The sequence below is a fragment of the Poecile atricapillus genome, chromosome 5 (assembly GCF_030490865.1).
Source record: "Poecile atricapillus isolate bPoeAtr1 chromosome 5, bPoeAtr1.hap1, whole genome shotgun sequence".
NCBI lineage: Eukaryota > Metazoa > Chordata > Aves > Passeriformes > Paridae > Poecile > Poecile atricapillus.
Genome location: NC_081253.1, coordinates 15,832,532 through 15,846,235, shown reverse-complemented (window position 1 = coordinate 15,846,235; position 13,704 = coordinate 15,832,532). Strand labels below are relative to the sequence as shown.

Below are 13,704 nucleotides of genomic sequence, written 5' to 3'. Positions count from 1 at the left end.
ATGGAGAGTTGGGCAGTAGCCCACCATAGCACTGGTAGGAGAGAAGATGTGTATCAACACCACCTCATCCCAGACCTGCCACAGTCACTCTGCTACTCAAACCTGGCAGCAGCCAAATGAAAGCAGCCCATTGCCCACTGGTGCCTCACCTTCAGCTGCAGCACCCTGCCCTCTTTGCCTGCCCTTTCCTCTTAGGTCTGCCTGAAGTCCTGATGTACCAGCTTGGCTCACATCAGCTTTGAATCAAGCACAGGCATCTTGAGTGTGTCTCAAGAATACCCTTATTTCTTAACAAATTCTGGGGATCGCTATCTCACAAGCTTGTTTTTGGCTTTCCAGGGTCTCAAAAATGCTCAAGAAATACTCTTGAGGCTTTCTGAGGAAAGAGGTTTTGGGCGAGCAAAGCAGGACCCCAACAGACCAAATGTTTTTATTCTGGTTACCCAATCTCTCAGGAAGCCAACAGGATTGCATCATAAACCTATGCTATATTATTATGCAAACCACAAATTAAGAGATATATTTTTTACAGCACTGCACAACGTTTCAGCTTTTGATTTCCACAAGAAAACACAAGCCCTTTCACAGCCTCAAGAAAACTGGCAGTTATGTACTGAAAAATTGTATTCTTGGCAATTTCTGAGCTATGAAGTGCTCAGCAAGTCGTGTGCCTGCTGCTCCCCTCATCTCATGCAGCTGATTCCCTTCCTCTTCTCCCCACTCCCCAAGGAAAGGTCCCTATTCCTTGCAGTGGAGCTGCAGGAGGGGAGGAGCAGGAGCCAAAGCCACTAGGATGGAGTGAGAGAGTTTGAGCAGAGTGAGGCAGGCTGCTGGGTGCCATTTCTGTGCCACCTTCCTCTGCCTGCCTGCTTCTAGGACAGATGGTGATGCTGGCCATCTCCTGGCATGGCCATAGTGCCGGTGCAGCCCCCAGAAAAGGGGTCAATGGGAGCTCCAGGGCTTGCTCACCCCTGAAAGGGCTGCATCAGGGTGGGGACCCCCAAGTACAGGGGGCTGGTGAAGAGCAGGACCCCCGTTTTAAAAATTCACCTTGATTCTTTTACTCACAGTCCTGCTGTCTCATCCATAAAGGCCTGTCCGCTCTCCCTAACTTCCCTGCACAGCTAATTTCTTCACACCTTCATGTTTTTAATGCTGTGCATGTTTGGCTTGGTGTCCAGGCTCTCAGCCACCTGCCCATCTCCTTCTTGTCCACTCTGTTCTCATCTCAGCTGGCTGTTTTAGAATTGTACCTTCTAGAGACTAGGGAGAATCCAGGGAGGCAAAGTCATGCAGCTGCTTTTAGTTTGCATAGCAGAACAGAGAAGTGAGAAACAACAAAGTCAGGGTGACTTTTGTTCAAGCAGGACGATGACTTTGAGCCAGATTGAGCAATGTGACAGACCCAGGCTATGCGTCCCAGGCTCTGCCTTGCAGGGATGCTTGCGTGTGCTGACAATGGGGCTGCTGCCCCAGCCAAAACCCTGCAAAACCGAGGTGCTTGCAGTTTTTAAATCAACAGAGTCAGAGGCTGGCAGAGGTGGCAGAAGCCCATGACTAAATAGGTTATCTATGATGAGCAGGCACACAGGCCAAGGGAGAAGCTAAGCTTCATGGCAGCAGGGTTTTACCACCATCCCTGGCACGTGGTTGGTTACAGGTTGGGCTGGATAACACTGTGGTGCACAGGAGCAGAACACCCCAAACTCATCCACGGTGAACGCTGGGAGCTGCATGGCCTGGATCTGATCCCAAGGGAAGGGAGGTGAAAAATAATGAATAGACTGATATCACACACCCCCTCCATATGCTAGGGAACCCTCCAGCTGCAGAGGGGAGCAGAAGCTGCAGCTGACACTGGACAGGAAGGGATTCTATTGTGAAGGAAATCCTGATTTTTGTCGTGCACACCAACATGTCCATGCCCGCACTCTCCTAAGCTCCACAACACTCATGTTCATCTGACTTGGCCAGGATTTTCTGCAGTGCCTGGTAGGACTGTGGTCACAGGCTAGGGCTAGGCTAGTGCCACAGGACAGGGGTCTGGTCCTCACCATACCCTCCAGCTACATGCCCAGCCATGGCCAATTGTCTTCACCTAGGCATGGCTCAAAGGCTAATAATGAGCCGAGAAGGAACAAATAAAAAAAAAGGAGATGAAGCATATTCATTTGCATGAGAAGAAAACAAGAAAGAGGAAAAAAAGAATGCCAGAAAGCAGCTTTCTTTGGTTTTTCATAGCCCACGGTGCCTAACTACCAGTGCAAGAGTGGAATCTTGGAGAGTGAATGCCATTGAGTGCTGTGGATGCAAAGAGAAGACTGCAGTTTGGATACCATCTGTAACAAACCCACAAGTAACGCATTACCTGCTATAATCGACATTTGCAGTCTGTCAGGCCCACACTGAGAGCATTAGTGGGCCTAATTGAGGGTCTTGCTGAGCTGCTGATGGCAATTTTTAACAGAGCTGGGAAAACTGGGAAATTCCAAAGGACTGAAGAACAGACATCACTACAATCATTAAACAAATAAACTGGTTGACCCAGAAAACTCTAGATTACTGATAATACCAGAAAGAAATACCAGCAGAATTAATTTTTATTCTATCAGCAGAGAATTAAATGCTGAAAAATGTATTTACTACTGATAACTTTGTCTCAGGTAAGGAAGGTATTGCTTTGCAAACTTGTCAACACCTTCAGCACGATTACATGTCTGGCTGATTCAGATCAACACTGCTGGTATGACATCCTCACTTGGAAGCTGGCAGGAGATAATGATAACAGTATTTGCATAAATCATGACATTGCTGCAAAGAAAGGTGGAATAATCAGTTTTCTGTGTCCACAGATGAAGGAAGCTCAGAGCTGCTGCTGCTGCTGGTCTTCCAAGATCTACTTTTCATGTCACCCCTGAATATTTGTCTTGGCATGCCAAGCCAGCCTGTTTTGCACCAAAGGCATCAATAGGAAAGGTGTGCTTGTTAGCCAGGAGCTGTACTGCTGAAGGCCTTTGCAGTGGGGATCCCCGGGGCTGATTGCAAGGCCCACTGTGATAAGAAATCTTTACTAGAAAAAAAATTGGGATACTGCTAAGCGTGGTAGGGTAGTAAGTATTGAAGGGGGCAATTAAATCTCAGAGATGGTTAAGAATTATCTGATTAAAAGGCCACATTACAGCAAAATTGCTTGAAGTAATTAATTTAACAATTTTAGGAAGGGGCAGACTTGTCACTTATTACTCTGTACATCCTCTAGCCACCCTCACACGTTATCAGTGGTAGCGTGGGATTCATTTCAAGACCATTGATCAAACCACGGAAGCCAGTGGTGCCTGGCCGGAATCCCTACAGAAGCCTAGCAGCTCTTTGCTAATGATTCACTGTTTCCAACCAGCACTTGGGTTCCGCGGGCTGCCTCACCAGGCACCACACCCTCCTCACGGCAAGCCAGTTACATCCCTGCCTTTTTTACTGAGCAGACCTGTCACCTCAATAATTGAAACCAGGATCGTTTGGCAAGGGGGTCTTCCATGTTAATCAGCACCTAATAAGGGTGCTGAGGGTGCCCCAATATATACAGGAGTGCTTGGTGCCCAGCTCTTGCCAGACTCTGCATCCTCCTGCCTGGGAGGTGGTAAAGCTCTCCAGAATGTGTCCAGTGCCAGGCTATTAAGTGGCAGAACGAGAGTCACGCTGTCCAGGCCACACCATCGCAGGGAAGGGCACGGCAGCAGCTCTAGTTGTACTCGGGGTGCCTGGAGATGGCTTGTGCTAATCACAGGGGAGGGTCACATTAGGCATGAAAGTTAGCAGACATGCTCCAAGACCTTGCAACAGGGAAATTCTGCCAAATAGCTGTTATTTCACATGCACAGCCTCTCATCATCTGGCTTAACTCTGCTAGGAAGCTCTCAGGTGTGTGTTTGAGCCAGGCATCCTCAAGATGCCCATTGAACTTAAGGGCTCAGCCCAGGGACTTGAGGCTACTGGTTCCCTGCACCCAGGCTCTGGGATGAGCAGGGAGGACAGCCCTTATTTCACAATATCACACTCTGCAAGAAAACAATTCCGGGCAGGAGCGCCCTAAATGGATCTTTCAGCACATTAACTGTTTGCCTCTGACATCCAACAGTGCTTGGCCAGCTGCCAGCACTCCCTTTCTACTTTTAACAGCTCTACAGCAATCCCCAGGACTCCAGGCTAGTTTCTCCAGGCCCAGCCCTGCCCTTGGCTTGGCCTGGGGCCAACAAGCTGTTTGTATTATTATACAACCCACTTCCAGCTGTAAAACAAAACACCTTGCAGACATCTCTCCAGCCATGGGATGCTCAACTGCTCTCCAAAGGCCAGGGCACAGCAGGGCCATCATCAAGAAGCTTTTGTGACAGGAATTATTTCCTTTCCCAGTGTGGAAAAACCACTGGCAGTGGTTTATATACCTCAAAGAGGAGAGTGCACCTGCAGAGCTGCCCCATGTGAATCTGCCATGTCCCCTCTGCTGCTCAGGGGCTCAGCTGCAGTCCCACAGGCAAGGCATGAGCTCCAGGGAGCAGGGGAAGTGGCAGCCACTTCTTGTCCCATCACTGCCAGCTCACAGGCATGTCTTTGGCACTGTGACAGAGCTGGCCACAGCTTTCTTGCAGTTCTGAGAACTCGTAAGACAGGAAGGCCTAGAGGGCTGGGCATGAAGACATCACCATGCCTACACTTCTGTCTGGTGTTTGGAGAGCCTCTTCAGCCTTATGGGGTAACCCACATCCCTCCAGGAGTTCCTACCACCTACAACCTTGAAGAATTCACTGCACTTCTATTTCCAGGTATTCCTGAACTGCTTGTGCCATCACCAGCTCTGAGAGCTGATTGAGAAGAAGAAAAGCATCACTGGCACCTCCACAGAAGCCCATCAGCACTGCACACCAGTATTCCCCGAGAACATGGGGCCACCTCAGCAGGCTCAGTCCCTCTGTCACCCGCCTGGAGGCAGATTGTTCACACCAGGCATGCTCAGAGCTCTGACATGAATTAGACAGGGGAGGTTTTATTTTGCTCCCGTGGGTGTGTAGCTGCCTTTCCCAGAAGATGAAGAAAGGCAGTTGACACGGGCAGCCAGGGCAGCTGGCTCTGAGCCAGGAAGGCTGCTCACCCAGGGCTTGCTGTGCCTGAGAAAGAGTTCGTTCTGACTTGTCCGACAGCCCCTTTTAGCCTCGCAGGTTAGGGCTTGGCTTGCGAGGCTGCCTGTGTTCCAGGGAGTGCCTCCCCGCTCTTGCCACTGCCCCGTGATTCAGGGTTTAGGACTGTAGTGAGATCTAGAATTAGCTTCATTGTTTCTGTACCGAGGCACACGCTCTGGGCAATGCAGCAGGCATTGCACAATTGACTTCATTATATCTGAACCGGCAATTATGCTGCTGTTGCTCAGCTGCAACAGAGAAAACTTCTGTCAGATCACTACTGTGCCCTACATCCCAGCAGGTCTCTAAGAGTAAATGCCATGTGGATTGCTGAAGATGTTCAATGAGGCCTTTATTGAGTCTCTGCTTGGTCTTCTGATACTCCCCATTCTTTCCTTACAGTCTGTGACATCCAGCCTTTCAGTCACCCTGCCTTCTCATCTCTGCATCTGCTCTACCTACCCCAGAAGAAGGATGAGGTACTCAGAGCACCCTTTCTGACCGAGACAAGACATGCATATATTAAGGAATGGCAAAGGGAAAATTTTCTGCCCATTTCCATGCTGTGCTAGGATTTTTCAGGGTGGCAAAATATGTCCCAAATGCTGCTGTAGTAGAACCACAGCAGCACTCAGCCATCAGCAGCGGCCAGCTGTGCTTTAGGGACCCTGCACAATGGCTCAGTGGGATACTGCTGAAGCAGTTAGCATCATGGGGCCCTGGCTGAACTCACATCTACAACATGCAGTCAAGCTCTGTGCTTTCAACAGACTTATGAATTTCACCAGCCAACCTTGTCCAGCCTGTGGCACTTCTGGAGAGCAAACTGTGCAGGGCACTGACAGGCTGGAGGTACATCCTGGCTTCCCCACCTGACCACACTGCTAAGAGGATTAAGGGCAGAGCAAGGACAGAGTGAGGGGTAAGCATGGATACAGCCTCTTTGGGAAGCTCCTGGCTGAAGTTTGAGACACAGACAGGAGCCCTGTCCTGACACACCTGTCACCATCTGGTGTATGCTTTAAAGTGGAGGGCACAATGGGCTTCCTTGCCAAACCCACAGCACAGCTGTGCTCTCTTCTACCTTCCCAAGAAGGGCATGTCCCCAAACTGCCCTGTGACACTGTTTACTCTGCCTGGAACAGATGGGGTGCAACTGAGGTCTGAAAATTGGAAACAATAGTTTGGGCTTTCCTCAGCAAAGAGAGCAGGGAACTGGGGTGCGGATGGGAGGTACCAGGCTGGACTCTGAACTCATCTCCTCCCCAGTTTCAGCTCTGGGTGCTTTAGGTGTGGCAGTCTTTAAAATACTTCTGGAAGACAGCTATATGAGAGGCTTTGTTTGAGTAACTGTGAGCTTTGCTCACAGGTGTTCCTGTACCAGCAGGTACCTCCCAAGAGCTGGCTGGTTTCCGATAGTGGCAAGTAGGGGCTTCACCTGCAGTGGGTAGGGCTCTGCCCCTCAGGTGTCTTCAACGTTTTTCCCATCCTTCAACAAAGAGATGGTTGAACTCTGACTTTACAGCCTAGATTTTTCCTTGCTTGCTCTTTGCATCTCTCCACTGCTGATGCTGGGTCTGACTATGTTTGGACCACCGACGAAAATGTTTCCAGTGCAATTCTTGTCATCTTGTGATTTCTGATGTTGTCTGAAAACGTTTGCAGGGTCCTCTTAGATGTGTGGGTAACATCTCTGTAAGAGAGGGGTCGCCTCAGGATAAATCCAGCCAGAGTGAGCTCAGTCTCTGCTGTGTGCTTTCAGGCTGCTGCTACCAGCATCTGGCAGGCTGCTGAGCAGTTAGGCACTGACAAGATGCAGCCGATTGGTGCTTCCTGGATTTACCCAGATGTTCTTAAGCATTTCAAAAAAAGCTTAGACATCTGTTTGGGCATTTCAGATCAGAGGCACGTGGGGATGCACAGCTCCAAATGACTCACTGCTCTCTTGTTAGTCATTCCCACTTTGATTGTCCAACAAAACAGCATCTGAGTGGGTAATTTCACTGTGAGTGCACATTTGCAGCAACGACAAACCAGGGACATTTCAGTCTCAACTCTCCACTGCCATGGTACCTAAACTGATCCAGGAGTTTCTTGAAGTATCACATGATTTTGCACCCCTAGGTACCACCAGATCATTATGTGAATTCAGAATTTGGGTGAAGTGTATAGCCTGAAGTGCTGCTCACTGCCTAGCTCTGCTTCCAACCACACTGCGAGGCATTCATGCTATAAATGCCCCAGAATTAATTGGCACCATGGAATTAAGGAGGGTTCTAGGGCACACCCAGTGAGAAGTGACTCTCTGGCATCCACGATACATTACAATGAACACCTTAGTGAAGATTTTCATGGGGAAAATGATACCATCACTCCTTTTCATTCCAATTAACTTCTGGGGCTTAAATTCTGATGCCTCAGTGCTACCAATTACTCTCTCACTCTCATGGACTGTCTGCATCAGCATGGTCTGTGTTATCTAGTGATCTCTGAGGTCACTCAAAGGACATTTATACCACAAGAAGGCATTTCCAGAGTTATCCAGTCACCAGAGAATCCTGTGCAGGTTCAGAAGCTCTCACTACCTGGGGCTTCTCTGTGGAAAAAAAACAACCCTCAATATTTTCCCATCAACTTGATTAAATCCACTCTGATCCTCTGGCTCAGCCATTTCTGCGGGTCTCAAAAATGTGTTGCTTAGACACCAGCACAGGCTTTGCAGCAGTACTCTCACTTTCAGTCACTTTACACATGCTCATCACTGAAGGTGACACTTGCCAGGTGACTCAGGCACAAAGAAAGACTATTGTGGGTGGATAATTTAGGTCCAGCTTTCAACTTTCAGATCAACCGAGAGATGACAGCACTTTTCACTGAAAACTCATTAAGTCAGAGTGCTGAGGCAAATACAGGACTGGTTCTGCACTACAGTGGATGTTTTGAGTATTTTGGAGGGGGCAGGACACTGTTCATTGTAGTAAGGCCTGACGTCAGTGAAGTCACTGTAAACTTCAATAAAACTTCTCCAAGGTGCTCCAAGATCTCCCTACATTTCATTACCTCTCACTGTTCATTTAATAAAGTTTTCTGAAATCAGATCAAACCAGTGAAGACAATGCAGAACCAGGATGGAGAAGTAGCCCTTTGACAGGCAGGGCATTCAACACAGCCCTGGGGCACAGCTGTTCTTGAGGGACTTGACACAAAGGACAGGACTGAGTTTTCCTGGGTTTTTTTTTCAGTGATCTCCAAAGAGGTTAGGAGAATTTGGGCTCAGCTCTGAAGGGTTTCCTCTACCAATGCTTCCTCTAGAAATTCTCCCAGGTGTTTCTCAAGAAGCCTTCAGTACCTAAGCCCTCCAGGAGGGAAGACCTGGGCCAAGTTCTTTGCTGGTTTCCTGCTTCAACCCCCGAAGTCTCTCTTGGTTAGTGCCTGGATGGTGCCTTTCACCAGCCGGATTCCAAGCCGGAAGGTGCCATCTCTGTTCTCGAGCAGAACCCCTCTGCCAAGACTGGCAAGCATAGCAGGAACAACACTTATGCCCCGCTGCCCTTTCCTCTAGCGAAAGACCGGATCTCCCGTGCCCCAGTCAGGGGATGCTCTTCCCCGAACGTCCCACCAGTGCACCCCGCCAGGCAGCACAGCCCCATCTATGCAAACCTACGCAAATATGCTCAATGCACGCAAATTTATGAAAGCTCTCGGGGCCGTCTCGGGCGGGGCAGCCCGCCCCGGAGCGCCGGTGCCGCCCCCGGTATAAGGCGGTGGCGGCGCGGCCGTCCCGGCGTGCGGAGCTGCTGCAGTTCGGGAACAGGCAGGTCGTGCGGCAGCGGCGGCATCATGGTGAGTGCCGGCCCCGGCTGCTCTCTCCCTCCGGTCCCGCGAGTGCTCCCCGGAGTGCGCTGGGCTCCCCGGGGCTTCCCGGGGAGGGCTCTGCCGGGAGCCCAGACGTGCGGGCAGCTGACGACGGGAGTGCCCGCTGTGCTTGCCCTGCCTTTGCCTGGCTTCAGCCTCTTGCCGAGCTGCTCCCTCTCCGGCTCTCAGCAGCCTCCCTTCTTTGAGCATCCCCTTGTACCTGTGGCAAGGAGGCCACCAGCGAGCCCCGCCGGCTGCGGAGACCGGCGCTCGGGCGGACCCGTCGCCTCTCATCCCTCTCCCTGTTTTAGTAGTGTCGGTTCATGCCCGTGCCCCGCGGTACCATCCCCGGTTGCGGGGAGTTCTCCCCGTCTGCCAGCCCCCGACGCTGCCGACGCGCAGCGGAGCTCCGGCAGTAAGCTGTGGCTTCCTCCACCCACTGCTCCAAGAGTGAGCATCATTGTGGGTGGGCTTCCAGGCAGCCCTGCCGCCGTGGTCTTGCGGCGATCTCTGGCTCATGAGCTCTCCAGCTGCCCTGGAGAGCATCCCAGCCCCAAGGTTTCCTGGGCACCCTGCCTGCTGTCCCGCGGAGCCATGCTCCCAGCCCTTCCTGCGCCAGACTTTGCCGTGAAGAAGGCAGAAACTGCTGGCTGGTGACCAGCATTGCTGCGTCCTGGTGCTGCTGGGCTCTGCCCAGCCTATTGTCAGCGCTGCGTCCCACAGAGCCAGCCCTGGCTGCTGCTTGTTGTTGGGATGAAGTGCGGTGAGCAGCATAACCCCCTGCCACCTCCACGCTGATTCACAAGTTCCTTTTCCAGGGAGGAGTCCGCTCTCATCTCCTCTTCCTTGATGTGCTTGCATCTGTGCCAAGAGTTTTCTGTGCCCTTCTGTAGAGGATCCTGGAAGATTTAGCTCATGTTTCAAGTCCTCAGGTCTTACCCTTAGCTCCTTGTGTTACACAATGTTTATGGACTTGCTCGGAGGGATAGGGAGGGGTATTGCTTTGCTCTTCTCACACCTCAGCTTTGGGAAATGTGAGGAGATGGGCTTCTGCCTCTCACCATGGGTATCAAGAGCTTATTTTTTTGCCATCCCTCACTGTCACTGCTGCCTCTGAAATGCAGCACTGAAATCACTTTAGATGCAGAGAGCCGGGACATGCTGTGCCCTGTGCAACTTCATGGGCCAGCAGTCATTGCCCTGCTCCTGAGTGCAAAATGGCTGCTTCCACCGGCTCCCTGCCAGCTGACTCATAGCGAGGCACCATGACTCTGGAAATCCAGATTGATTTGGATGCTCTTCTGACTCAGTTTTGCCTGATGACACATCCAAGTTCTTGGCAAGAGCAAGTCTAAGGCACTGAATACTTTAATTCTTATTCAAAACAACTGCTGGCTCTGGGGTACCTCATCTGAAGGGAGTGAAGTTGCAGAGCCCACCTTCACCTGGGTTCTCCTGAGGGACTTGAGACTACCTGTAAATCTGTGAGCTAAGAGACCCCTCCACTTCAGCCTTTCCATTGACTTCAAAAGTACAACTAAATGTTCCTCCTCCTCCAGAGCTAATTTAGGGAAGCTGAGGCTCAGAGCGTGGCAATCGTTCATGTTTGTAAATCCCCACTCTTGTAGGGCATCCATCCCCGGTGCCCTCATCTCCCAGTGTCCTGGGAATCCCAGAGTCCTGGTGGTGCTCTGCCATCTCAGCCTCTAGCTCTTTTGCTGGAATTGCAGCAGGGACAGTGCCAGATTCTGCTGGGCCTCAGCCCTTAAGCCATATGGATGTTTGGGCAATGGAGAAGATGCTCACTGCATGCTAGTGCTGTGGGTGGGGCCAGTCCAGGGGATGGGCGGCCTGGTATCCTGGGCTCCTGCAGATGGGTCTCCATCTCCTTGGGCCCCTGAGGTGGCCAGTGCAGTGATGAGAGGCAGGGCACTAGGTTTGGGAGAAAGAAGTAAATTGGAATGGACACAGGGCACCCAGGCATGAGGGCAGTGTGGCTTGTCCAAGCTGGCAAGGGCCAGAACTGCCCTTCCAGGGCTGTGCACTTTCGGCAATGATTGCATTTCTGGTTTCTGCTGGGATCTGACCCTGCCTCCCCCTCCCCAGCGTGAGTGCATCTCCATCCACGTCGGCCAGGCCGGCGTCCAGATGGGCAACACCTGCTGGGAGCTGTACTGCCTGGAGCACGGCATCCAGCCCGACGGGCAGATGCCCAGCGACAAAACCATTGGCGGAGGGGATGATTCCTTCACCACCTTCTTCTGTGAGACTGGGGCTGGGAAGCATGTCCCACGGGCCATCTTCGTGGACCTGGAGCCCACCGTGATTGGTGAGTGCACCCCGGTTGGGCAGTGATAGTGGTCATTGTTTCTGGGAATAACCATTGCAGGATGCTTCTGGGAGTGGCTCCTGCTACCTTTCCCCAGATGCGGTTAGCAAATCTATTATGCCGCTCTCTCCTAGATGAGATTCGGGGAGGCGTCTACCGACATCTCTTCCACCCTGAACAGATGATCACTGGCAAGGAGGATGCTGCTAACAACTACGCCCGTGGGCACTACACCATCGGCAAAGAGATCATTGATCAAGTGCTGGACAGGATTCGTAAGCTGGTAAGAGACCGCAGCGAGGGGATGTGCCTCCCTGGACTGGGGTCCAGCATCATTCAAGGGGTAGGAGTGTGGTGTGCTCTGCTGCACCTTGGGAGGAATCTGCAGGCACCCAAACAAAAGTCTGAAACTTCCCTCCAGCCAAATCAGTGCTTGAGGTAACCTTACTTGTCTCTCTCCACAGGCTGACCAGTGCACAGGCCTCCAGGGATTCCTCGTGTTTCGCAGTTTTGGAGGTGGCACGGGCTCTGGATTCACCTCCCTGTTGATGGAGCGACTCTCTGTTGATTATGGCAAGAAGTCCAAGCTGGAATTCTCAATCTATCCAGCACCACAAATTTCCACTGCTGTGGTAGAGCCCTACAACTGCATTCTCACCACCCACACCACTCTGGAGCACTCAGACTGTGCTTTCATGGTGGACAATGAGGCCATCTATGACATCTGCTGCCGGAACCTGGACATCGAGCGCCCAACCTACACCAACTTGAACAGACTCATCAGCCAGGTTGTCTCATCCATCACAGCATCACTGCGGTTTGACGGAGCCCTGAATGTGGATCTGACCGAGTTCCAGACCAACCTGGTCCCCTACCCTCGCATTCACTTCCCCCTGGCCACCTATGCCCCTGTGGTTTCTGCTGAGAGAGCTTATCATGAGCAGCTGTCGGTAGCTGAGATCACCAACTCCTGCTTTGAGCCGGCTAACCAGATGGTGAAGTGTGACCCTCGCCATGGCAAGTACATGGCCTGCTGCCTGCTGTACCGCGGGGACGTGGTGCCCAAGGACGTCAACGCTGCCATCGCCACCATCAAGACCAAACGCAGCATCCAGTTTGTGGACTGGTGCCCCACGGGCTTCAAGGTGGGCATCAACTACCAGCCACCCACGGTGGTGCCCGGGGGGGACCTGGCCAAGGTGCAGCGCGCCGTCTGCATGCTGAGCAACACCACGGCCATCGCCGAGGCCTGGGCTCGCCTGGACCACAAGTTTGACCTGATGTACGCCAAGCGCGCCTTCGTGCACTGGTACGTGGGTGAGGGCATGGAGGAAGGGGAGTTCTCCGAGGCACGGGAAGACATGGCCGCTCTGGAGAAGGATTACGAGGAAGTGGGCCTGGACTCCTATGAGGACGAAGAAGAGGGTGAGGAGTAGAGAAGCCTCAGCTTAAAAAGGACCACGCTCCTTCCTCGTGTTACCTGCAAACCCTTTGCAATAAACGGTTTCAGATCCTCCGTGTCTCCCAGTATTGGTTTATTGCCAGGTCAGGTGTGTGGTGACTGCTTCAGCCCTGCTACTGGTGCTGCTATGCTTCCTCCCAGTGCTCTGCTCCAGCTCCAGCTCCCCGCATAGGGAAGAGCCCCATACCAGAGGGGTATGTCCAGGACACATGGCAGGCTCTGGGAGCGTGGCGGAGCACGTCTACCAAAGGGATCCTGGAGGAGTGCTGCTGATGTGATAGGAGAAGTACCAAGCTTAGGCAGGGGGTCCTCTGTCTGGGACTACCTCTACCCTCACCCTGCCCTGTTCTGTCAGTGCTCTGCCTTCCCCCTGGGGCATATGGCCCCACTCTACCTGGCCCAGATCATCTTCTGCATTGTCCCCATTCTGAGTCCTCTCACTGCCCTGCCTGGTGTTAAGTAGTCCCAGCATCAGTGCCTGGCTCCAGCTACAAACTGGAGATTTCTGTTATCCATTATCCAGTGTGCTTGTTCCAGAGATTAATTTTCCCTGCTTACCACTAATGCTCCAGCTATATTGACCCACAGGGGCTGTCCTCCCCTGCCCTCCTCCTCCCGGCATGCACCCGTGTCAGCTGCAGGAGAGAGTGGGGGCCAGCTCTGGCTGCTGGAGTGCAGCCAGGCACTCATCCCACTGCACAGGGCTGCTGGCACTGCTCTGCTTGCCTGTGTCTGGAGTGCCAGGCTCAGACTGAGTGGTGCCTGCTGCTGCTATGCCAGGGCAGGAGTCACTGCCCCTCACACCAGATGCTGCACTGATCTTATTTCTTGTCTGATTGTGGGGAAAGGAGGGAATTTGCTCCTTCAGAATAATTCCATTGCTC

General features: G+C 52.3%; 1 protein-coding gene across 2 annotated transcripts; it reads left to right on the top strand.

The window, feature by feature from the left end:
* Positions 1-2,618: 2,618 nt before the first annotated feature.
* LOC131579798 (tubulin alpha-4A chain-like) lies at positions 2,619-12,888 on the top strand. 2 transcript variants are annotated; one of them, XM_058840206.1, is made up of 4 exons: positions 2,619-2,663; positions 11,136-11,358; positions 11,493-11,641; positions 11,823-12,888. In XM_058840206.1, the coding sequence occupies exons 1-4, from the start codon at positions 2,634-2,636 to the stop codon at positions 12,792-12,794; spliced, it is 1,374 nt and encodes a 457-aa protein (XP_058696189.1). In that variant the 5' UTR covers positions 2,619-2,633; the 3' UTR covers positions 12,795-12,888. The 2 variants fall into 2 exon arrangements, with proteins under 2 accessions (XP_058696189.1, XP_058696190.1); XM_058840207.1 differs by lacking the exon at positions 2,619-2,663 and adding an exon at positions 8,875-9,017.
* The last annotated feature ends 816 nt before the right edge of the window (positions 12,889-13,704 follow it).

Excerpts from the sequence above, each read along its gene's own strand:
- LOC131579798 (XM_058840206.1), top strand. The coding sequence starts at position 2,634 with ATGTATTTACTACTGATAACTTTGTCTCAG. Across the intron at positions 2,664-11,135 it reads TACTGATAACTTTGTCTCAG|CGTGAGTGCATCTCCATCCA; the intron begins GTAAGGAAGGTA and ends CCCCCTCCCCAG. Across the intron at positions 11,359-11,492 it reads CCTGGAGCCCACCGTGATTG|ATGAGATTCGGGGAGGCGTC; the intron begins GTGAGTGCACCC and ends GCTCTCTCCTAG.